Consider the following 26,750-nt stretch of genomic DNA (forward strand, 5'->3'; position numbering starts at 1 on the left):
GCTTTTGAGCCTGAGCCTGTTTTTCTTGCTCGTTTAGCTCCTTGATGGCTTGAATTTCCTTCTTTAGCTTCATTCGGCGGTTTTGAAACCAAATTTTGATCTGTCGCTCTGTTAGACATAGAGCATGTGCCATTTCAATCCGGCGTCGACGGGTCAGGTAGTGGTTAGTGTGGAACTCTTTCTCCAATTCCAGCGTTTGGTATCTTGTGTAAGTTTGGCGTCCTCTTCTTCGTAATCCATTTGCACCTAAGCAAGAAAAGAAACACAAAAACAAACCATCGTGAACAATATTATTCTCGTGAACAAGACAGTCTTTTCATTAAATTTACTTAAATGAGAGAGCTACAAAGAAACGAAGTTTAACGCCCATTTAAATAAATGAAATCTTGATGTTAATATTCTTGGCTTAGTTGAAACATTCATAAAGTAACGGACAATCAGCTAATAACCAGAAAACCATGTTCTGGGGCAATCATATAAGGGGAATGTGTTTGGTTTATTACGAATTCTGTGAATGCTAAAATAAGTACTATGGAGATTACAATATATGTAAAAAATGTTGGAAACTTTCTTAAATCGCAAGACATGCAACTCAATATTCATTTTTTTTTTTGCTACTCGACCAGCGATGTTTCTGCCGCACACAATGCAGGGCAACTGAATTGTAAAAATGGTCTATATAGTCCATGGTGAACAAATCCTTCAATCCATTCACTTCTATTATACATAGATGCTATTTAAATGTAGTGGTATTTGAACACCCAATGATGAACACCCAAACTAAAACGACAAATAATATTAACAAATGTTTGAAGGAAAGCAGAGATTATCAAACATATAAAGACAAAATTTAGGAATATTATAAAATGTATGAATTATGTGCAACGAAAACAAAATGAAATGGGATAAATGTAATAGAACATGATAAATATATTCCACAATGTAACAGAATAAGATATTTGAATACAAATTCGTATTTTGTTTTAATTTAATCTCCGTTCGGTTTGCACCTGTATATTTATTTGCCCCACATTTCATTACTTAATTGCCAATAATTTTTTGAGGGGTTTGAGCAATTAAATTCATGGAGTATAAATATTCGAATAATTTTATCTATTTACTGTGGTTCAGTTTCTTTTGATTCATGTGAGTATAGCATAATTTGAATTCAAATAGAAATAATTTAATCCTAGATCCCACAATGATTTTGTATGGATTGACGCAAAATTGTAAAGATAATGAGTTGAACTTGAAATAATAATATCATGTGTTGTGGAGGTGGGCCAATCAACATGCCCGTCATGCTTTGAATACCCGCAAATAGGTTTAACAGTGAGTCATAAATGGGCATTTTGAGAAACAGGAGCAGGAAATGAACTGCGATCTATTTTTTCCCTTTTAGATTTTCTTGCTGACCTAGCACACTGGAATATTCCTGGCAATCCATCATGGGCACTTTTGAGTTTACTCATCAGAAATCTTTTCCGTAGCTCTGCATCCGGATTTTGACCAGAGAATCCAAATTATCGCACTGTCAAAATATAACTACTGACCTAAAAATGAGTAAAATAGCAATGTCATATCACGTTGATGTCAAAAATTAGACCCTCCGTGAAAGATAATATCGCATACATAAAACCACCAATAGCATTAGACAGTTAGTAATAGGTAATCGGGGCAGAATAGGTTAATATTTAAACTAAAATATTAAACCGCTTTCTTAAACTCGGTTCAAGAGGAACGAGTATGCAGTTGCCTGGATATAATGATTGCTTTAATTTATTTCATGAGTGTCCTGCTCTGTAATATGAACTATATTGCAAATAATTCTAAAAATATTAAAGGAAACCTACATTTTATGTCATTTGACAATCAATTCCATATTTCGCTAATTCTATCCAGTTTGGGAAAGTGGCTGATAAACTAGCTATGTGATTCCATACGCACAGCCACATTTCATTAACAAAGTAAAGTAAAAAAAAATCAAAGATTAAAGTACAATTATTTTTATTTAGATTTATTATTTGTATATATTATTATTTGTATTATTTGTTATTATTTATTATTTATAATTATTATTACTGTTATATTTTCCTTTTGTACTAGTATAATATGTATCTTTCACGAAAAAATAAACTTCATATTTTCTCTGAATTGAAGTAAACCAACAAGAATATGCAAGAAATTTTGGACTCTAAACCTCCTATTGCTATTTATTCATGAAGACATCTGTGGGAAAGCCAATTCTAGAATGTGTGGATAGATTTGGTTCCCGACCTGATTTCAATGGTAGGAGCATCATCAAAAAGAACCGGAGCCAGGCTCGGAGATCAAATATGTGCGGAGATCATTCTACCGTGGAAGGGATGTTAACATTATAATTAAGGGGACTAGATTTTAGCTTAGACAAGTCTATTTTGGAATGTTTGGTCCTAAAAATATCGAACGGTTGCTTCTTGGTTTGACAGCATGACAGAGTAACCCAAGGTAGATATAGAGATAATTTAAGCTTGTATTTGAGCCATGGGATTTTTCGTTTCGAATCCCCTTCAAACAAAGAAAAACAGAACCTGATCGTATAAGCGAACACACACATGCATGCACATCCAAAACGTTTACATTAAGGTTATTTGGATCTTAAACAAGAACAGATCAGCGAAAGAAAGGAACGATTGTACTACGACATCGTTGTTTCGTCAGATGAGGTTCAACTAATGGTGGAATGGACGCAAAATGAAACGAAAAACGATAAGCCTTGCCTGTACTTCATAACGAAGTCAACAGCATCCAAGTAAAAAAAGTAGACACGCAAAGTGCCGAAACAGAATAGGACAAGAAGAAGAAACGAAAAATGTTTTAAGACAGCCGAGGCAATAACTGAAGAAAAAGAGAGCAAAGTGTAATCATGACCCAGCATTGTAGCCTGTTTTCCAACGTTTCCGAAGCTCCTCCTTAGATGATGAAGGCGAGGACGGAGAACTGAAACATCAGCCAAACCATTAAACTGCTCCGAGAAAGATCAAGGAACATGATCACGCCTGTGCTCATAAATTATTGCGCAGAATCAGCATCCCCATACACAATTTTATACACACATGCACTTACTGAAAAACTGTGATAACTGAATTGTTCATGATAGCGATGATTCAAAATAAAACTACTGATCAGTAAATCATCAATTCAGGAGTTATTTATCCAAATTTAAATATGTGTAACAAAATGAGCAAATCAGACTATTTTTAGTCTATTTATGTTGAAAGTGAAACTTTAGCGGTTAAAATAAAACATCCGTGCACACACATTTATTAATATATATGCACACAGTACATATATGTTGCATAATATTATATATATATATATATATATATATATATATATATATATATATATATATATATATATATATATATATATATATATATATATATATATATATATATATATATATATATATATATATATATATATATATATATATATATATATATATATATATATATATATATATATATATATCAGTAATGAAGGTGTGCTATTCTGGAATGAACAGCATAAAACTGCATAAACAACTATGGAAGCAATGTAAAACTTGTTGTAAAGAAACTAAAAAAATAAACAGCTGCATGGTTTGTTTGAAATGTAGATATAGCAATTATGATCATATTCTAAAAGATAAAATAGTTACAGTGGATCTAGGCAATAATTATATTTTAAGCTGTTGAAATTTTAGTTTAACTTTAAAGAGCGTTAGTATTGATACATAAAATTAACAAGGGTTGGCGAAACATGAAAATTCAGCGAAGATGTAACAAGAACATGAAATTGAAATCACGAATTGAAGACATTCTTATAGCTGGGCAATGACCCTCATTGTGCACCATCTGACTATTTGATTTTTTTCAGTATCTTCCCATGGTTAACAATGCCTCCAACTAAACAGTGCATCGAAACCGATATGTCTTGTTACAGTGACATTGGCGATTTAAATGCGTACTATGTTTTATATACCTTAAAAACGTACTATAAGGATTCTGATTATATTTTGGCCTTTTTCAAGTTTCAAACATAATATTTCTTTTACTTTTACTCCTATGGCACAGCAACCGAGGTCGCTTCAGGTCTGTCTGTACCATTACTTGTGGGGTTTAACTTTCAATGACTTATTTGATTTACCCGTCGCAGGATGGCCAGTCCTACGTATAGGGGCTCGGCTTATTTGGGGTTTGAACCCAGGACAGGCATGTTGCTAGTCGTACGAGTTGACGATTGTACCACGAGACCGGCTGAAACATATAACGTATAATAAGATTCTGAAAAAAGCGTGGTCTCGTGATACAGTCATTGACTTACATGACTTAACTACATGTCCGTTATGGTCTCAATCCTGAAATTCTTCCCTCCACTGCTACTTTGTGCAACAAATTGTACTACGATCACTTAAAAATGGTCTCTCTGCTATGCGACTATTCTTATAGAACATAACGCGTTTCAAGTTTCTGTTCATGCTAAGAACACATTATGAAATAAGCGGCTGCTAGCGAATGTAGATTGTTCAAAGGACTGCAAGATCATGAACAATATGAATGTCAAAAAATATATACATTTGATAAAATCAACTTTAACATGAAGAAGTATTTAACCTCATGTTAGACAGACATTTGTTATAGTTTGAACCATGGTAACCAAATATCATTTATCTTTATATTTTGCACTACTAAGTAGTTTGGAGGAAAAATTTAATGTATCAATGACAAAAGCACGTAAAACAATTTTTATTCATATTTTTATTTTAATATTTCTTGTAACAGTGAATAACTTATTTCAATTTTGACAAGTGATAATTAAAAACCATTTCATTTTAAGGTAAAATAATGTAGTTTGTTTATTCTATACAATTCATACTGGGTTAACACATTTGCCAGCCAGACTAGTATTTGGCTATAAGTGGCAATGCTTCTTAATTTTTCGTATTCACACATAATTGAAACATTTTTTTATTTCGCCTGCATGTTTTATACTTAATTTAAAGTTTCAAATTTCAAAAGAATAATCATAAATACTATCAGCTTTCTTTAAAACAACATATAAAGAAAAATTATAACAATTTTAGCATGAAGAAGTGCTTATCCTTGTTAAAATATGATTTATTCTGGAACATGGACCACTTATCTACTAATGTTTCAATTCAAAATATTTATTCGAAGAAACCATGTTTCATAAATCTAATTGGTTTCAAGTTGTAAACAAACCCACACCCAACAGAAAATGTTGCATATGATATTTATGATATATCGTCCCAAAAGGATTTACAAGGAAACATATTACGAACTAGTATATGGAGTGAAAGTCATACTTTAACAATACCAATAATGAAAACAATAATGAAGTATGGGCTATTTAATATTAGAGCGACGGTGGCTTCTAGGATGCCGGACTGGTCCCATTTAGTTCCTCTTCTTACCAGAAGGACTTATTCTAGAAGGACCTACTATCCAGTTACTTGTTATAAATAAATTGCGAAAGCACCGATTTAACAGCGGAGGTTGAACACAAAAACCAGAAAAATGATTTTCAATAATAAAAATGAAATTCTCTTGAAAATAAATCATGATTAAAAACATATCATACTATTAAATAATCGATTGCTTTAACGCTAAATTTTAGTAAAACCAAAGAATAAAAAAAATATGAATTTGACATTGCATGGACTATTATCCGTGGAAATCGATTAACCGGTATCCGTCAGGTCCCGAGCTGCCTGGATAATCAACATTCTACTGTACAAACAAAGATAAGTCTTGTTTTAATGTCCTATATCTGTTTGAAATGGGTTAGAGTAATTGCAATGATTTTTTAATAAAAAACTAAATAATTTTTTACCTTTTTTGACACTATTTGTATGCTTGAGCAACTTAAATCAGTCATTGATGAGCTAACCTGATCGAGCCTGCAATGAACCGCACAAACCTATGCACATATTTTTCAGGCTGAAATAATCCAAACTAAAAATCTGTGGCGTTGTTTGTCGTGTAGTGTTGTAAGAGTGTTGAAATGAATTTCAGCTGTCAAATGTAACAAAAGCCGGCTAGTATCGGAAAACCAGCCATTAACAGTTACAATCTATCTATATATATAAAAATCTCGTGTCACGGTGTTTGTTGCGAGCAACCTCTGAAACGGCTGGATCATTTTCAACGAAACTTTGCACACACCTTATGGTGGTATGAGAATAGGTTTTAAGACTTAAAAATCGTTCAGATGTTACACTAAACTTAATTTAATAATGATTTTCTAACTCCCATACAAAGAGCAGAATTGTAGTTGTGTTGTATACAGCACTTTGACACGAGGATACGGGCACGATACAACTATACCAAGTAATAAAGCAATAATGGAATATTTTAGTTTTTTTTTTTTTAATAACTCAGTTTGTCGGGCCAGCTAGTAATATTATATAAAAAATCAAAAATTATAGCATATCAAATGAATTGAAATGCTCAAACAAATAAATTTATTTGTTTAAATTTTTACTGCGAAGTTTTGTTTTGCTTTATAGTTGAAGTTTTACTATAAGATTATGTTATGCAACAAGGTCCGGCGTTGGTTCAAGCCTCGCATGGGTCTTCTCATAGCAAAGACTGACTATCCGTGTGCGTGGTGCATACCAATAATTCCCAAATGCCTGAATAGACCGACATGACTGTCTAGTTTGTTACGTAAAATAGAATAAGAAGAACTGGTGAATAGAAAGATTTCGAGGTGCATGGATTAAGATACTGCACAACTAGAGCAATATTTTCCAACACAATCTCCAATCCTAGTGAGGTCTCAGAACAATGATTACAATAACACTAAAGCCACAATTCTAAACGAACTTTGCCTATGCGGTGCCTCGGATAAACAATACAGAAGCCCTTAATTGGCTACGAGCGTATGGAATATTGGCATCATGTTGGCCTTTGATTATAAACCTAGCCTCAGGAAAATTCGAACCTTCATTGGGTATAGATTGTGGTGTTCATAGTCACCAGCTTCTCATAGTTCTAGCGTCTCATAGAACTTGAACGATACCAGATTGATGCATTGTTACATCGACCACCTCTTAGCACTATTATGCAGTGAGTTCTAAAATATAGCAGTAAATTGAAGATTTCGATGTTACTTGCAGCGGTTTAATAGTGTATAGAATACCATTTATTATCGATCTAACAATGTTTAATTTAATCCGATACAATAAAATATGCGTCCATTACGTAATATCCTGAGCAACGTTCATAAATTAAGTGCGGAGTTATAATGAATTTTCACGACAATACGAGAGGAAGGATACCACCATAGTGGTGTGTACGCATCATAATTTAGGAAGAAACGATGCGCATTCGCTGGAGCTGCATCAAAGTCGATTTTGGCAGAGCAATGGTTAAGCAGTGCATAGAAAGTGCATGGAGTTTCCATTCCGTTCGTGAACAGCAAGTCTGTCTAGTGAATAACTCACTGAACCCTACTGTCAATTAATAAACCATCAAACATCATAAATCAAAATGGATTCTCCATATTTCATGATTCTACCATTGATCTTATGGGAAGGCAAAAATACTAACATTTCGTATGCAGTATTGTATTGCGTGGTTAACGAGAGTAGCCACGAATTGCAGCGGTTAGCAATGAAAACTTCGTATGGTTGTTCATTTTAATCAATCATCTTCGTTTCATATTTTGCCGTTTTGTATGTGCATTTTACGATACGAAATGAATATTAGAAAGATCAACCACTCGATGTAGCGCAGCCTAGAATGTATGAAAGTTCAATAATACCAAATGGAAACCTCTAGCAACAGTACTATCGATAACCCAAGACGTGTTTATAATCGACGATATTAATCAAATTTTTTATCATCAGCTTCTTCATTACGGAAAAAAACATGGCCCTATAAGAAAATCTCTTATATCACTCCTTTTTAAGTACAACATACCTACTCCGTTTTAGAACAAAATGCATGGAAGGCATCAGAGTCGATTGATAATATACATAGCTTGGAATGAAAATCATAAATCTTGCCGATCCGGACACTAAAGTATCTATAAATTGACTAAAGCTGTGCAAATGTTATTTGAACAGACACTTTGTTAAGTCACGATTATACATCTTAGACGGCGATGGTACCGATGATGGTAGAAATGATGATAGTGAAATCAAAACCGCCCTCATACGCCTTCTTCAGAAGCGGCATAAAAATCATAAACAATAGACACCTACTCCATCACTCGTGCTATTGGCAATCATAATCATAGTAATCTGGAATCGAGATCTTAATTCGATATACTCTGGCTCTAAACCCTACCAGGTAGTTGGAGCAAATATCGATCGTACATGACATGATCATTTATATTTGTCTATTCCAATATTAAACATTGAGATTTGTTTGTTGGTTGATCTCGTAGGCTTTATCGTAAACTGATGGACACGTTTGACCCATTATGATTGGTTAGAGCGCGATAAGTAATAATTACAACAAAAAACAAGCAAACCGTTTGATAATATTATTAACAAATTTTGGCAGACGAATTAAATTATTTACGTTGTAATTAAACTGTATACTAAAATCATCCCATGATAAAGTTGCAACTATTATTTTCTACCTTAGTAATAAATGACAGTATGAAGTAGTAAGTAAGTATGAAAGTAGCATTTTTTTTTTGTCAGCATAGTCAGCACAACAACAACAAATCCGAATCGGTAGAAATTATTTCAAATGTCATCATTGCAAGAACTTTTATTAGATACTAGTTGCAAAAATAAAATAAAATTAATAATTTTAAAATATTCAGGACAACATGTCATTTTTCAATAACAAGTGAAAAGTAGAAGGCTTTCTGGTTGATAAAAGCATTAATAGAATAACGCTACACGCAGATCACTAATGAAAATATGTTTTACACTGGCAAACATTTGAATTACGAGCGTATAGTAAATGATGATAGAAGGCTCCCGTAGGGCCTTGTAGGTATCGATTACGCTGTATTGTATCCGATATTTTGTTTCTGCATATGTTGTATCCGATAGTCACAATAATTCGCATCCGCATTTGCACACGCAGTGCTGAATATGTATCTATTTGTTAACAATAAAATGTCGCAGATAGATACAATAACTTAACTTAAATTACAACAGCCAAATTTAAAGTATTTAGAAAAGAATAGAAGAAAATATTTAGTGACATCAATTTATCAAACCATTTTATTATTTACTTATCAAACTCCTTAAGAATCAGAGCATTTTCTATCTATCATTGCTAATTATCAAAATCACTCAATGAAATAAACAAATTTCACGATATTATTGGTTATTTCTCTGAAATTATATGAGATATAAAAATATCCCATATGGCTATAAGAATGTAACGTAGAGTTTATGCTAGGGAGCATTTGAGATCAGAATAGCGTGAAAGCCATACATTAGGGAAGGATCTATAGGGTGTTTTAGTAACCAATAAAGGAGCAAGAAAATAACAGAAAGACAGAGTCGGAGAAGGTCGTGGTTATGAGCAGCAACAGCAGCAAAGGCTATAAAACAAGGGGAAAGAACCTGTTCCATGGTTCATACCCGTCTCTCCCAAAGTGCAGAAAGTACAGCAAAGGTAGCAAAGTCATTGACGGTGAAAGCGAGATCCAGATGAGGCACAATGTGCGGTGGGATTTATAGCCTCTGTAAAGAATTTATGGTTTATTTTCAAAAAACAAGATCAACGCAATGTAGGATAAAATAAACATGCAAAAACCTTTGCTATGACCACGTCTAGAATCGATATTTTTGTGATGCAGCCTGTAACCAAAAGTTTAAGTCTGGGATATCGGCTTGTCTATGTGATAAACAACGATGAATTTACTGCATAGCGGCTAGTTGTGGTTAAGTATAATCGAAACTAATGACAATTTTCTATAGCATTCCCCTTAGCTACGAATACGAAACATTGTTATGCTATATCGTATCACTTTTTTATAATTACCCTTAAATATTTTAGTGTGTAGGTTTGATGTTCATTTTACTCTGAACTTGTATGAAGTATCCAATAAAATAGTTTGTAATCAGAATTTATACACATTCTATCCAGTCATTTTTTATTCACTATTACATAATCTGGAAGAACAGATGGTGCCAAATTCTCGTACTTTCGTGTTATCGATGTAGTGCTTCTTAAATTCTTCCCTTTTTCTATACGGAATGCTGGCCAATAGAAGCATACGAAAATCGGAAACTGCAATAGGGGAAGGACTAAGATTTATTGCCTAAAATTAATCACCTTTTTAATTGGATCCGCTTCCAAATCACCAGCGCAAACGCAAACGAATGCGTACTCTCAGTATCTTGTGAAGTTCAAAATGAAGAGCTAATCGTGAAACTTTATACATCATTTTTAATATTTCCATATAGTAGATTATCGGTTCCTTCGAATGCTTCATTTAAATTCTCCAGAGATTTTCTTTTGTAATTACTTATTTGAAATGTTATCGGTACTTTGCACTTATTTCAAAATACTTGTACTTTTAATGCATGACTAAAACATAAAACCACACTTATTCCTAAAAATGTATAGTTAGATTCTTATTTCGAATAGTAATTGCTAGCTTTAGAATAAGAAAATGTGATATTTTATAATGGTTTTAGAAAACGGTTTGACAAAATTTTCAAGTATTAGGCCCGATTAAAATGTCAATGAAAACTAAAAGTAAGTTATCAGCAATCAAAAATGCACATTTTTTTTAATCATGTTGATTTAAATAATATTATATTATTATATTATATTATTATAATACAATATAATCTTAATACATTATTATATTACGATTTCCAAAAGTAACTATTTCATAAGTTCACACAAACTTCAATTAAACCTTCGCCGTGATTTATTTTCAGCATTTTAATTTTTTTTAAATTAATTTCATTTTTCAAAAAAAAAAAAAGTTGCTGAGTAAAAGTCCTGTTTTTAGCTAGGTATTTGTATAAATTGACAACACAATCGGAACTAAATATGATAATGAATAAATGGATGTAGAATGAATGGATAAATGTGTGGCAAATACATATCGCAATCCGGTTGTTAAGTTCTTTGAGAGTTCAATTATTTTATTATTTTATTGAAATCTAACCAAGTGAAAATATTTTTCGCATCCACAACATCCTGCTCTTTCTATGGACTGCTAGATTTAAGGACTAAAAAATTAGCACTGCACGTTTTATTGCTGTTAACCACTGAATGTTTCCAAATACTCTATCACATGTTAGTGTTCATACGAATGCCTAATAATAAGGCTGCAGAGACGTTTCTTTTATTTTCATAATGCATAAAAATGCTTAATGACAAGTTGGCATACCACATCGATGAATGTTGTGTCTACTAGTGTCTCCTGACTATGTTTGTTATCACAAATAGATTTTCTTTGTAGCAAGCGGAAATACCATTATTTTATCTATGCTTAATCTCGACTAGAATACAATTGCTTTGTATTGTAAAAAGTTGTGATATTTTCCGAAGGACGGCAAAGCCCGCTGAACATACATGTGTGTGATGGTTGCTGCAAATAATTAAATGAGCTAAAAGAATAAGCAAAATCAATCAAACCAAATCCTTTAAATAATAAATAATCGGTATAACTACACAAGGAATTTCTTAAACTGAATTTCTCGTATCATATGGTATAGGACAGGAAAATCGTATGGTATAGGACAGGGGTAACCAAAACTTGCGACCGAAAGATCAAAATTGTTTAAAAATGTTCGTAGAGTGCTACGTAAAGAACCAAAGAGAAAAACCAAAAATAAAAATGTTTGAAAGTTATACGACATATATTAACGGTTAAGAGCCGCCATCTCAAATATCGGACTTTCCCAATCGCTGGTGCAGGATGATGGATGCCCCAATAATGAAAAATGTGTAGTTAAACCAGAAAAACCTATTTTTGACATGAGCACTTTTAAAAACATCAAGAGCAAACAGTTGTTGTTAACATATTAAATGTTTTATGAATACATAATGCAAACCACAAACAACCATACACAAACAACCATACATTACCATGATTAAATATTGTGAAGAATTTGTGTCTTAAATTGTGTTCAGAATTGAATTTTGAAATTTTGATTTGAAATTTTTAAATACCTCATTGCTTTGAATTACAGACACTTAAGGCGTCATTCATCAATTGGGGGGGGGGGGGTATGTTCTCAAACGTTGCGATTTGTTACATGGGGGAGAGGGGAAGTTTATCTTTTGTTACATAACGCAAAATAAAATGTTTGTTTTTTTTCGAATAACAAATGAGTGACAAACGAGGTTTTTTTGGTGTCTTCACAACTTTCGTGGTTAGATTGCATCTAAAAAAGATCTCGCTACTTTTTATGCACTACGCAGCCGAATAGTCCGTCATTTGGACGTCGAATTTGGTTACCACGGATGGACGGACGGAAATATTTCACACAGGATCGTCGCAGTAACGTTGCATTCCGTTACAGCGACGACCACAGTGTGCGTGTCACTCGATTGTACAGGATGATAGTAGCATGCGATTGCCAAGTGACGACACGCGATTTGAAACAAATGGCACGTCAATCATCTAAAAAATTTTAATCGGTATGGCTAGGGATACAATATGAAAAAATGAGTTAAAAGTATGCTAAATGTCGGGAGTTTAAAGCTGTCTGTAATTTGAATGTGGACGGTTTTTGTTTCTTCCAATAACTTTCATTAATTTTTTTCTTCTTTTGTTTACAAAATGAGACATAACTTATTCTCATCTCATTTTTCTGCCTGTTTCTTTTTCATAGGAAATTCCTGCAGGATGAGTCTTAAGTTTAAGTCCATACGAGATTAGGTATAATAGCTTACCGTTGGTACCAAAATAGTATACAGTGAGAAAGTTAGTTGTATGGCTTCAAAAATTGCTGTATTACATCATCTCATTGTTCAAATCCCTTAAAATCGTCAACTAGGGTGAGATTTTACCAGTACAACCATCACTACTTAATAAAAAGACCAGAAAAAGATCTTTCCAGATGTGAACTTATTTGTAATCAAATAGAACGGAACGTTCTGAAAACGGAAAGAACGCAATAAATCGCCTACAACTTGCTAAAATACTAAACAACTAAACAACTTCCGAAAAAAATACGATTGAAATGTATTTAACAACACGTTGGTTTGCAAGATTTGATTCTCTCAAGCACTTTACACTTTACTATGTTTTGTTTCTGCCCTATTTGTTCAGTTGTGAACTTGTAAACAAGCTATATTTTTCTTTGTATTTTTATTTATTCATTTTATTTTTTGTAGCGTTTTTGTTTTGGCGTTTGCATATAGATTAGGGTTGACTCTAGGTTAAGGGCTAATATCAAGGTCTATAATAAATTTACAGTTACATAGCTCATAAGACAATACAGTTTCTATTAATATTAAAAATAAAAAATACTAAGTCAAATGATCCTGCCACCCTTTTATAGGCTTAGTAAACTAAATTGTACTACGTATCCAACAGTCTTTGCTACGAGAAAATGATCTATTTAGGATTTGAGCTAATTTTAATCTTTACTGTAGCCTGTGACTATCATCGTATCTCCAGGATACAAAAAATAATAAGTTTGAATATTGCATTCTTATTATCATACGAAAATAGTTTAAAGTTCTTACTTATTACGGTCTTATTTACTAGAGGCAAATTATTACACTCTTGTGTCGTTCGTTATTAAACAAATTTCATAATTATGTTCCATCAGCTTCTCCCAGATATGTGTTATTATTATTATTCAATCTGATTTGTGAAAGACATTGCTTGATTTTGAAATATAGGGAAAGAAAATTTTCATTGCCAAATTATTAGTCTAGTAATCACATATGAAATCTTGTAAAATGAAACTATTCGAAAGCCTGGATTATGTGGTTTAATATAAAGTTTTCGATGCGACTATCGCCAACGTAATTCCGAGTCGATGCAGCAAATATTTGCTTTTCGCGATACTCGATGTATACACATCTGAAATATAACATTTTAGAAACTGTGGAATATCTCTATGAATGTTTCTCGCGATAAAAATATGTTTTCTCTGCTTTTAGTTATTTATCTCAAAAAAAATCAGTTAATTAGAAAGCAGGTTAAATTTTTATCTATTTATAAAGTATTTTCGTTTATTCTGAAAACGGAAACGAACATTTTACAAATCCTTTGTGTTGTGTTGTGTGCGATAATGACAACACGTTGTTTTTTACGAGGCTTTGATGATAAAAATGAATTTTGAACCTTGCTTGAAATATAATTGCAAGAAAATCATCACTACTCGCTGTGTTCCATTTCATAAACCAATTATTTTGTTTCTAAAATTGTAAAAAGCAGCAATGAAAGTGCACCAATAAAACTAGTAATCTCCTGGGCTGTTGCTCTCTGCCACTTAGTAAATATGAAACTGAAGATTATTTTCATTACCAACAAACCTTACGCTTGAACAGAATGTGTTTCATGCATGGCGTATACATCATTTAGCATTGACTGATAACTGTCATGGTGTTCACGTAATACGCCAACAAAGAGGTAAGATTTTTTCTTATAAAATATATTTCTCCCAGCTCAAACCGGTGAGATGCCTCAAACAGTTAATAATATGTGTATAAAAAATCGACACAAAAATTCCAAACTTTAAACGCAGAGTTGTTTAAGAAAAAAAACATCGCAACAAATTCTTATGCCTGAATTTTCCTGTATTCTTTCCAGGGCGTTTAAATTAAATTCCTATCCGTATACAGCCTTATACGCCTTTTTGGTTCGATTAAAAGCAATTGCATTTTACGACTGGTTATTTTGATCTCCTTCTTGCAACATCCCATTCGTTTTGTGTACTCTATCACCGTCGAGTTCAACTTAACAAGTTGTCTTTTCAGCGTGCCGGTGGTGTAAAATGCAAGCAGAAGAAAACATAACATGAAATCCAAACCTGCTTTGTCCACAGTCTGCGGTCTTAAATTATGCTTTGCACCAGTCGAAGACCATGCGAAGACATCGTTCTTTATGTGGTACGAGGAATGGAGATGGTAAGGGTATCTTTGAAACATTGGTGCATGCAGAGCATGTTGCGAGTTTTAACGTTCTTCATTTTAAGGATACCTTTTACCGGCGTAAAAAAGGAAAATGGAACTGCAATGGACTCGATTCTCTGCTTCCATTTCGAAAGTGCTTTAAACACAACAAAAATTTTTTTTTTTTGGTTTGCGGCAGGCGACTTTCATGAAAAATACTTAATGCTATTGGTCTGGTATGAAAGTAAAGAAAAGTGGCAAGAAGGGGCATATGTTGTTTTTACGTATTTTGAGAAATACATTGAATCAAAAAATATTTACTCTCAAACCATGATCCGATTACCCTTCGCTCCCACCCATATTTAATTTTTTTAGCTAACTTTGAAACATATGTGGCCATGGGTACAGGCGCTGTTGCGTAGCACAACTTTTGTCATATTAACAACCAAACTTTCTGAAAATCACAACCGTAGCCAATGTTCGATTATTACAGCTTCAAAGTCAACCAAATATTCAAACTGGTCAGTGGGGTTACTATATTGATCTATAACTCTAATATTCTATAAACGATTGTTTTCCTTTTCAATTCATTCATTATGTATGCAATCTATTATTCTTTAACAATTTAATTTGCTGTAAAAAATAGTTTTGGGTCTGAATTTCAAATGCGTTCATCAATGTGGGTTTCCATTCTTCATATTATTCTACTTATCGTAACGTCCTAGCGGACATATCGGAGGCTTTCGGACCTTATTGGTACCACGTATCCAGATAGTCAGACCTAACTACGGGGGAACGGTTTATTCTAGACTTGTAACCGTGACGGGCATGTTGTTAAATCGTTCAAGTTGACAACTGTAACACCGGACCGCCCCGTGGTTTCCTAAAAAACCCGTTACGATTTAAATGATTGTTTATATTTTTTGTCCAAATAAAAATGGTAAAATTTTGTGTTCTTCCCAATGAGCTATTATTGGTACCCTCTCCAATCTTCTAGCTTAAAATTAAATGAAAGTAATGCAACATCCACACCAAAATGTAAACGCCAGTGCAGCTCTGTACGCTAAAATCTGTAATTGTAATTGTTACCTGTAAAGTAATTTTTCTACGCATTTAATTATTTATTGTTAAATAATTTATTTGGTTTTGAACGTTTAAATTTTGTTGAATTTGTAACAAAGTTCTATATATGCATAATGTCTTCTGCATCTGGACCTTTTTAGCTATCTGATGCAAGTTCAAGCTGATTGAATCATAAAACATTTTATTCGTTATAAAAAGATATAACGTTAAGAAATATGGCAAAGCCGTTTGTCCTGAACAAAAAAATATATAACGTTATTATTGTATTTATTATTCATGTCATCTTGAGTCTTAATCAGATTTTCATTGTAAAAGATTTTTTTTTGTGAAATATTTATAATTTAATAGTAATTCAAATATTTTAAATTCATTACAATAAAAAAAGTGTTTAATATTGTATTATATAATCAAAATGAATAGAATGATATTTTATTAGTAAAAAATACAATTAAAACATTTCAAATTAGTTGATAATCTGTACAATACCAATTATTTAATTAATTATTTTTCAGTCTATTGAATAGCCCTTGTGGCCCTTGGTAGTATAAAAATAAATAAACAAAAGGATAAATGAAGCAGACATCTTTCAAGTTAAATGTTTCTGTATACACAGAAACGCTGTTGAAGTTATGTACTACCTGTTTATATTTTTCTTGTAGTTGTTTCGATACTGCATAACTTAAGTGAATTTTTTTTAATCGAAAACAATGAAGGTAATGGATGGAAGAAACTTACGATGATTATATGATTTTGAATAGAATCGAAGGATGCGAGGGGTCGTTATCCTTCTTCCTATCACAATTGAATGCACGAGAGAGCACGAAATCACACATGGTCTTGTGAGCTGGATTTGTGACACATTCACGTACACAGTTTTCATTCACCTCCGATGTTGAATATTATCCCCAGGCGTTCAATGGCGTGTGTATGAGAGAATTTTGGACACCATATTGTGACTACTAGTGTTAGATGGCCAAGCGAGGTAATCATTTCTCTACATTCCACTGGGGCAGGGAAATGAAAAACCTCAGGCCGTACAATTTATGAAACCATTTTGAGTTTATCAGTGTTGGTATTTATGTTTGATCCACCTCCAAACACTCACACTGGTTTAATTTTCTCTCCCAGCGCTGTCATTTTATTGGATATGCGAAAAAAGGATGTATTGTAATAATTATACGTAGATATGTAAAGAATTCAGTATAACGCGAACTGTATGCACGATATTACTAAAAATACACATCGATAAATCTAAAAAGTTATTATAAAAATATGAAATTAAAATAGAACACGTTTTGAAGGTTTTTTTTTTAATTTAGTGCAATAAATTATGTGTTTCATTTAATTTATTTTTATCGTAACACTTACGGTTTTCCGAAATGGTTGGTTGGATCATTTAAAGGTAAAATTCACCGTAACAACGAATAGAAACAGGAGAGAGCGCAATCTAGAGCGATAGGTGCATTTGAGAGAATTTGTGCGAATAATGCTCGCAAAACACGACAACGAGACGAGCATTACATTTCCATAAGCAAAAGTAAATGACTTAAATAAACACGTGTTAAAATAGATGGCTTCAGTTGAATTTTAATATGAACATATATTTTAACATATAAGATCAATTATATTTCATCGGCCTTAACCCATCACATAAATATTAAACTTGTTCACAGAATAAAATTTGCGCACTGTTGCAATTTGCTGTATGATGTAAGCATTACTGACAGCTAGGAGTTGAAATGAAGGACTGAAATATACTATCAAATAAACACTTTCAGTTCATATAGACGAATTTATCACATGTGGAACTCTGTTATCGACATGCTCAGCACATAAGGTGCTCAGCCTGGGGAACAGTGTTTCCACCATAACATGGTATATGCATGAAAATATCGAAAATATATCTTTTAAACCCTTAAGGATAAGCAAACGATGAAAACAGAGCTTGCTCAACCAAGAGAGCGTCTAATTGTATACATATCGTTCAAACGACAGAGATATGAACACTGTTTACTAGACAAAGAACGAGAATAAACCTTCGTTGACTTTGTCTCCAATATTAATTACAAAAAGGGGTCAGGAAGTACCTGACAAAGAACTTTGAGCAATTAATAAGACTTGCCTTAATGCGTTTGTTATCACATTGGCTCATATTGAGTTATAAATTATATTTTAAAAATATGTTTTGATAATTCTCAGTTTGCATAACAGAGATCTTTCGTGTGCATTTTACTGTTGTTAGTACCGTATCGGTAAGGGTGAAGGATTTCGCAACATCATGTTGATACCAAACTAAATCAAAACAAGCAGTATAATATTTAACAGTTATAATATTTTTAACAGTTTTAATAATTGTTATTAAATATCTATAATTTGTCTTCTAACAACTGTAGTCTAAAGATAAAGTGACAGCTTTGTGGTACAGTTTTCATCTTGCCATTACTTGCCATGTTTTCATAACATGCCCACCATGGGCTCAATCTTACAATGCACCGCTCCCTCATAGCTGCGTTGTACTGAATAAGGCTAGCAAGACTTACAGGTCGGCATGTCAGCTTAGGACGATACATCAAATAAGAGAGTTATATAATCATCATACATATAATCAATAGTCAGAATTAAATAGTTGGCCGCTTTTTAGTTGGTATGCTTTTAAGTTGAACGCTCGATAGTTGGCTGACAGTTCAATTAAAAATAATGCGTTTGTATGAAAAACCGGTTTTTTGAAAAATCTCATGGCCTGTTGAGAAAAATTTCAGATTTGTTTTTGTGTGGAAAAACGTGCCAACTAAAGAGCACATATTCAATAGATTGCCGGGAATGGAAGTTCAACGAGTGAATTCAGACTATACATTTGTTCTACACACATCACATATATGATCTAACTTTATGTTTCAAATGTAATATTTTTTGCGCTCTTTTTATTATGTACTGAAAATAATCTTAAATCACTGCTCAGAAACTATTTCCCATTTCACTAGAAGATTTCAAATTAGTTGCATGCTTTTCTCATTTAAAATGGATTTAATTCCCAATTACCCGATGTCGTTTAACTTGACAATATTGTGAGATGATTTCCTCTAGTACAACATAAGTGATTTATTCTTGATAAGTTTTCCTTCTTTTCGATTTAAGGTCGAAGATTATGGGATTATGGATTATGGCATTGTGCATCCTGAAAGCTATAGCTATATTTCACATTCCTAATTATTTATACTACGATCGTATTTGGTCTAAAACTTCCCGACCCTCTAATGTGCTTATCAACTTATCATGTAACTCATTCGAATATCCATAGCAGGATAGTCAATCAGCGCGATTATTCGGATTCAGCATGCTGAGCTGATATATTTGCTGTTGCCTTGAGAGTTTTTGATGGTAATTATTTTTTAACGTTCAAGAGATCCTGAAAATCACGCACAAAAAAATGTTGTTAAAAAACCCAGATGCAATTTTCTTGTATATTTCATTTATGGGTAACATGTATGTATCTAACAAAGTGTCATAAATAATGCGTTTCATTTCAAGGACATGCATAAAACCATCGTGTGATAGACCTGCCTATTACAGCAACAAATTATCATAAAAAATGCATTTAATTCATCATAAAACCATTTTTCGTTAGAAAAAAGTTTAAAATATACCACAATTGAAAAGTTTTACAAGTATTTGCACATTTGGGTGAGACAGGCGCAGCTGGTGAGAGAAATTTTTCTTATACTTCTTGCAATGTAGTGAAGAATAAAAAAAATCGATCCATTGCTAACCATGCTCATGAATAATGGATGATAATTTACTTCAAGGGAACGAGTTTAGTTTGGAAATAAAGCTATGAAACTATTCTTTGTGATTTGAATTCAGAGTTCAATCGTACAATCTGTGTAGGCTTGTTCTGTTCTTAGTTATACCGCTGTACTTCAATTTTTATTTCAAAACTTTGTACGCTTGTAGCTTCATTCAGCTTAATATTTCTATAGTGTGATTTATTGAAACTTTATTTATATTTATTTATATTTCAACAACTTTATATATATATATATATATATATATATATATATATATTTATATTTATATATATATACATATATATATACATATTGGTATATATGTATATATGGTATATATATATACATATATATATGTATATGTATATATACCATGTATAATATATACCATAAACACACACACTCTTACCATTATGTATTCATGCTAGAAAAATTGCAAAAAATGTATGCTTTTAAAGTATACAATTTGAAACCAAAAATTATTATTGTTATTTTATTGAATATTTTGTCTACAGACAATATTTGGACTTCTTTACATGAGACCTCGTGGCCACGCAGGTTTGATAAGTGTATGTATTTTATGAATGATTGATATTATGATATTTTATGAAGTATGAATGTATTTTATCTTTCAATTCTCTCTCATATGCGCGTTGCGCTTTAGGTTCTTTACGCCAATAGTAACCTACACAAGCCTTCTCATACTGCGAAGCAAAAATTCAAACATGCGCAAGAGCAGTATTCAAACACTGATCGCGTTTATACTAGGTTTTAGTATATGTTATTGTTGCGTATTTTTGATACAATTTTCATTGTGTTTTTAGCTTTGCAAGCAATATGTTTATCTTTTTTTAGCGTTTATGTCTGCCTCTGCAAATCAAAACAAAGCTATCTCCGTAACGCATTTTAGTTAATTTACATATTGCACCCTGGTGTACATAAACAGTTATTAAATAACTTTTTTTTAAGTTTTGGTCTCATCTTCAGCAAAACTTCCTTTTCACACATTTTTTGCAAGGAACGTCGAGTCCTACCTGAGTAATTCTGTTAACCTAGATAATGGATAGCCAGAACCTTGTAAGATTTGTCTAGTATCAGAGAAAGATCACTTTTACTTTGATATTTTCTGCTCCAAAGCTTAAAGTGTACTTTCGTTGGAATATTGTTATTATTTTGCACAAATAGCCTGCATTGATAAAATTGGTTTTGTAAACCTGTGACCCTTATTATAATAAAATACTACTTATTATGATAAATAAAATAATACTTATTAGGGTAAAATTACTTTACACTAGCAATTGCACGAAAATCAATATCTGGGGATGACAAAAACTTGTAAAAGACAAATACAAAAATACACACAAATATGCTGAATCTGCAAGAGCTTGTGTGGATGTCATCCTTACTTTAGTAAACCACCGTAACAAACAATCAAAGGTATCTAGCGTTGGAAAGACAATTTCAGCAACCTCACCACCAGAACAAACTGCATCAATATTTTGTTTCAATAGTTACCGTATCTCATTGTCATTGCAGTTATAAAATCTTATTTGCATTGTTAATTTGCCAAATATTTAGAGAAAGATATATGATTCATGATTTATTTATAGCTTCGTCGCTTTCTAGCAAAGTTTAAAGTCATACAAACAATATGTGGGTATTTAAATGTCCTTTCAATTATCATGAATTATAAACATTTATAGACTTTTCAGATAATATTGATGATTGTGAAAATCATTTCAAAATAATAGAATAGATTATTTTAACCTTAATTCTTCGAAAATCATAAATCTAAAAAGCTTTTATAATTTATTATGCTACCGATTTACCAAAAGATCTAATGTTACACCGGCAGGATTTCTGATTTACTGACGGTTGTTGTGTATTTCCTATTTGGAATATATTTCCTAAATCGCTGATGCTCGCTTCTTAATTTTGGTTTACCAATTGGTTATTCTATCTTAATCAGAGTATAGTATATATGTAGTATCGTATAGTATAATATCAAAGTATCAAGTATGTATATGTAGGAAAACGTTAAATTCTTTGTTTCAAAACCATATTTGGTTTTGTTTAAAATGAACATCCGATCATACTAGACTTTCCTATATTATTTTATCTTTATTTCAAACGTTCGTTTAATACGGATGCCTATTGGACATATCATTTTGCTTGTCGAGTCATTTCATGATATGATATTCTGCTGTGCCCGTGTTAATCGAAATGAAAGCAATGAATGTACGGTGCTACGGTGAGTTGTACTTTGCAATGGCAACTGTTTTCTTCTTCTTCTGGTTCGTATGTATCTTCTTACATAAAATCTTACATATGCTCTCCAGGTGGTGCTGTGACAAAAAGAGCTTCATTTGTGATCGGATCATTCGTTTCGAGTGACCAACATTTAAAACCCTTTTCATGCGATCTGAATTGCACGATTGATCGTCCATAGAATTGGAATTGGAAAATTCAGCTACAAAACAGTCAACATGAATAATGTTTAGATAATCGCCTTTCGTTTTACCTTTGGTTTTCCAACAGCAGTCGTTTCGACTCGATTATCTTGCTGTTTTTATTAACAGAACATCGTATTTCAACAATACTATCTTGGTTTTGTGATATAAATGTATCACTATTCCACGTTTCAAATGGAAAATACGTCAAGGAGTTTTTTTTCTTTGTTTATAGTCAAAGGCAACGATAGACTACAACCCCAGCTATCGTTCTATTTTTATTTAACTTTTGAATGAAGGACATACAATCATTAATCAAAATATGCAAGATTCTACAAATTTACGAGCACCATTGTTTTAGGTCACTGGGTACTGTGTGATGATTCGTTATAGTAAAAGTAAAGTAACTAAACAATTTGTCGTAAATTATTTTGCAGATTTGTTTACATTGTTTAATTACACTGTTAAATTATTCATTATCCTTTTTAATAAACGGTTGTAATGTGTAAAGTTCAGATCAGGTTATCAGAATTTCTAATGTTTCATTTGAAAAATACATCAAGTTTAGCGCTTCAAAAATAATTGTAAAAATACAAAAGTATTTTGAAAGCCCCAAGGTAGTTCTCATTCTGTTGATAACTACCTCATACTAGGTACTTGTTAAATGATTGAATAACGTTCAAATAAGTTTTGCCAAAATTCAAAAGTTGAACGATTTTTAGTTGAATGCTGATAGTTGGTTGACAGATCAATTAAACAGTGTTTGTATGGAAAACCTGGTTTCTGAACAATCTCAAAGCCTAGTGGACAAAATATCAGTTTTTTTGGTATGGAAATAACATGCCCAATACTTGGCAGGGAATCAAAGTTCAACCCGTGATTTCAGACTGTAATATGGAAGGATAGAAAACTTTATTTTCATATAATTTTTGGACTCAAGATTATTGAAATATATTTTCAAAGTATTGTAATTTAATTAAATTTTCACAGTTTATTTTATACGTATAACGAACTATCACAAACAATGTTTCATTCAACTTAAGCCACAAATGCACTTTCACCTTTCGCACTATTGTATAATTGCTACGGTTTCTAAATATACAAATGGAAGCCATCCCTACAATCATTTTATTTTGTGTGTATTTCTAACTTTCGTCACAAACATGAAAATACTCTCCATACAATGGAGAGAGCTTTTTATGATTCGAAAAAATTTATGATCTAGTGTTGACAATTGTTACATAACTTTCACCTGACAAAATCCCTCCAGCAAAGAAGGTCAATAAAAAAAAATACTTTATTACCTGTCCATCACAACACATGTATTAAACACTTATAAAACGGACAGGGTGTCATATGTTGAAACCCTACTGTGTTACCTTGTTTTTAAGGTCCTTTTCACTAAAGAAATCAGTTTATGTTTAAAAAAAAAACACACACACACACACACACATACACACATTGCTCCGTGTTTTAGCAAAAATGAGTCCCTAGCCTCACATAGACACATTCCTCAAAACCTGACATCTAGCTTTGCAAAGAAAATCTATTTTGTTATCTTGCATGTTACATAAATATATTTTTGCTCTTTTATAAAAGAGAAGCTAAGCTAGCTAAGCAAACATCTCATATCACAAACCTAGACCATAGCATATTTCTTAAACTCACATTGAAGCCGTATGGAAAATCAAATCTGTGCAAGAATAGCAAAAACGATACAAAATACATACTTTAAAATTTTACCAATGTTTGCTATTCTCTTCGAAATTACCTTTAAGTAATTAATTAAAAAAATATGCCGAAAACTTTTAACTTTAACTTATTATGATGTTGTTTTCCAAGCTCTCTTCTTTTGTTCTTTGGCACTACAGTCGTTGTCGGTCTAAATCTGCCGAAAACTAGTAGACTTGGCGTTCAGTGACTTATTGATTACTATCGCAGGATAATCAGTCCTGCGTATGGGGGCACGGTCCATTCGGGGCTTGAACCCATGACATGCATGTTGTAAAGTCGTGCAAGTTGACAATTGTATCACGAAATCGGCCAATCGAATGACACACAAAAAACTCAATAAACCTTAATGTCAGAACAGATAATAACCTATATAAAAATCATATTGGTCGATGAATCGAGGTGAATTGCATTCTTAATTCTCGGAAATAGATTGTGTAACATATTCGATAAAATTAATTTTTTTCAATACATGGGACCGCAAGCAGCCACTCATCTTTTTGTTCTGCAAAGATAAAATGAGTAGTTAATTGATATATTTATCAGACAGTAAAAGATTAACATTGAGATTTCATTTAAAATTCATATTTTTGCACACTTATAGATAGAAAATTGTTCATAATATTATTTTCCAACTTGAATTCAGTTTTTGCTCAAAAGGGAGGGCTATCCAGGATGTACCATGAAATCAAAAATCATTCATAACTTTTTACGAAGCGTAATCGAATAATTTGATCGACACAATTACGACGTTGATGAATTTTTTTTACAAGGCTCCTATAAATGAAGCAAATTGAGCAAAATTTGCTACACCACTTTTTGCAACGCTATACGCTTTTTGAACGCTATAGCCACAGGAAATTATTTCGACAGTGCTGCTCCACTGGGTGCATTTTAACTTTCTTCCCATTTGTCGTTTATTGCATAGCTAAGGGGCAACGTTTATACACAACTTGATGCTGTGTTACAGAATTATCAGTACAAAGGTCGTTCAACGGAATATAACAACCACCTTTACAATACAACTCCTTTCCAATTTTCTCGATTCTTGCTCTAAACCCAACTCTGTTATTCAGGGCAAAAGTAAGGAAATTGAGCTTTTAACGAGTAGACTTACTCGCAAAATGCTACAGTACATTTTTTGTCAGAGCACTCAAATCAACCCATCAATCATCGATAATTTACTTAATATCATCAATGGCACAGTCATCTTCCAAACCTAAACTGTGTATTCCTACTTTGTTCCTCAAACCTGACAAAAATACCGGAGAACGCATGGAGTATTTTTTTTAGCAATCGCGCTTATTTGCCGTTAAACACTCTCTCGAGATCGTAAAACTCATCGAAACGATTATGCCAGGATTGTGAGTATGTGTGCAGCTTCGTGAAACTGAACGAAACGGCTGCCATATTGCAATGCTGCAGATGTTGTCGTCCTCTTTTACCTACATTCGATGTTCTTTTCTTGTAGTGCCAACTCTTTTGCACCATCATGACGTACCTCTACATACATTTTAAAGAGCTGTATAATGCGTTAAGAGTTTTATGGTTTGTTTTTGTGTGTTTTGTGGCTCAATGTATTGTGGATGGAGCTGTGCTCAGCGTCATACTGTGTTATAAGTGTATAATTATGTGTTGTAGATTTTAGCCGTCGTCAGTACTGTGGTTGTAAACAAAAAGAAAACTTAAAAATCTTACAAATTTTTAAGCAATTGTGGAAAACAAGTGAAATAATCATTTTTCTTATTTCATTCATTCGGAGCCATTGGCGTCAACCAGACGACGCCATAAATATTTTTCCTCTGCGTATCACGCACACTTTGCTAGCTATACCACATACACATATTCAATAAAACATACATCAACACGAAGTTTGTGTGTATGAGTGACATTCGACATCTAATGTCGACGTTGGCTGTCGACAAAACTTTGTACGGTAGCGTAATGTCGTAAATTTTCAATTATTTTGATTTTTGTGTAGTGGGATATTTCGTTTCGCTATAACTATAAAATATTATATCAGATATTTTAATCGCAAGCGTTCATTTCATTGTATATGTAAATGTCACCATGGTAACTCTTTTAAAATATATAATATATGTTTACAAATGTTTCTTAATTTAAGTATGATTTGTAAAATTGTACATTAAGCTAGTAAGCGCATAGTAATGCTGAACTATTGCTCTTGGAGTACAATTGTAAGTTATATAATATAAAAATATCAGAGCTTAAGAACGTAAGACAATTGAAAAAATGGTCCATTTACTTCAAGCATAATGTGAAATAATTTTATAATTTGTTTGAACGTTTGGTACTCAATGGAATTCGTATGCTCATTCGTAATGTATAGCACTCGATAACAAATCAAAGATTGATAAATTCTAAATAAAATAGAACGGGGTAATTGTTGGAGACTGTGGCTGTGAAACGATTTCAGTAGATCGATGTGTAACAAACGTGTATCATCAACATTTAGACACAATATTGACACAGTTTTCGAGTGGCTTCTTTTTCTAACACTCGTTTCCTGTACCTACACTGCTTTCACCCACCATACAACAATGCTAAGAGAGTAAAATATAAAAAAGTATCCTGGTGATTCGCAACATTTTGTTATGATATCTGGAATTAAAAATATTGCA

At 32.5% G+C, this 26,750-nt stretch overlaps 1 protein-coding gene across 1 annotated transcript in view; it reads right to left on the reverse strand.

Moving 5' to 3' along the window:
• Window positions 1-26,750, reverse strand: part of LOC120898704 (homeotic protein ultrabithorax-like) — a 53,329-nt gene that overhangs the window by 3,198 nt on the left and 23,381 nt on the right. Inside the window, 1 exon segment of the mRNA XM_040304901.1 lies at window positions 2-246. Within this exon segment, the coding sequence (XP_040160835.1) occupies window positions 2-246 (245 nt within the window).

The sequence above is a fragment of the Anopheles arabiensis genome, chromosome 2, assembly GCF_016920715.1.
Source record: "Anopheles arabiensis isolate DONGOLA chromosome 2, AaraD3, whole genome shotgun sequence".
Classification (NCBI taxonomy): domain Eukaryota; kingdom Metazoa; phylum Arthropoda; class Insecta; order Diptera; family Culicidae; genus Anopheles; species Anopheles arabiensis.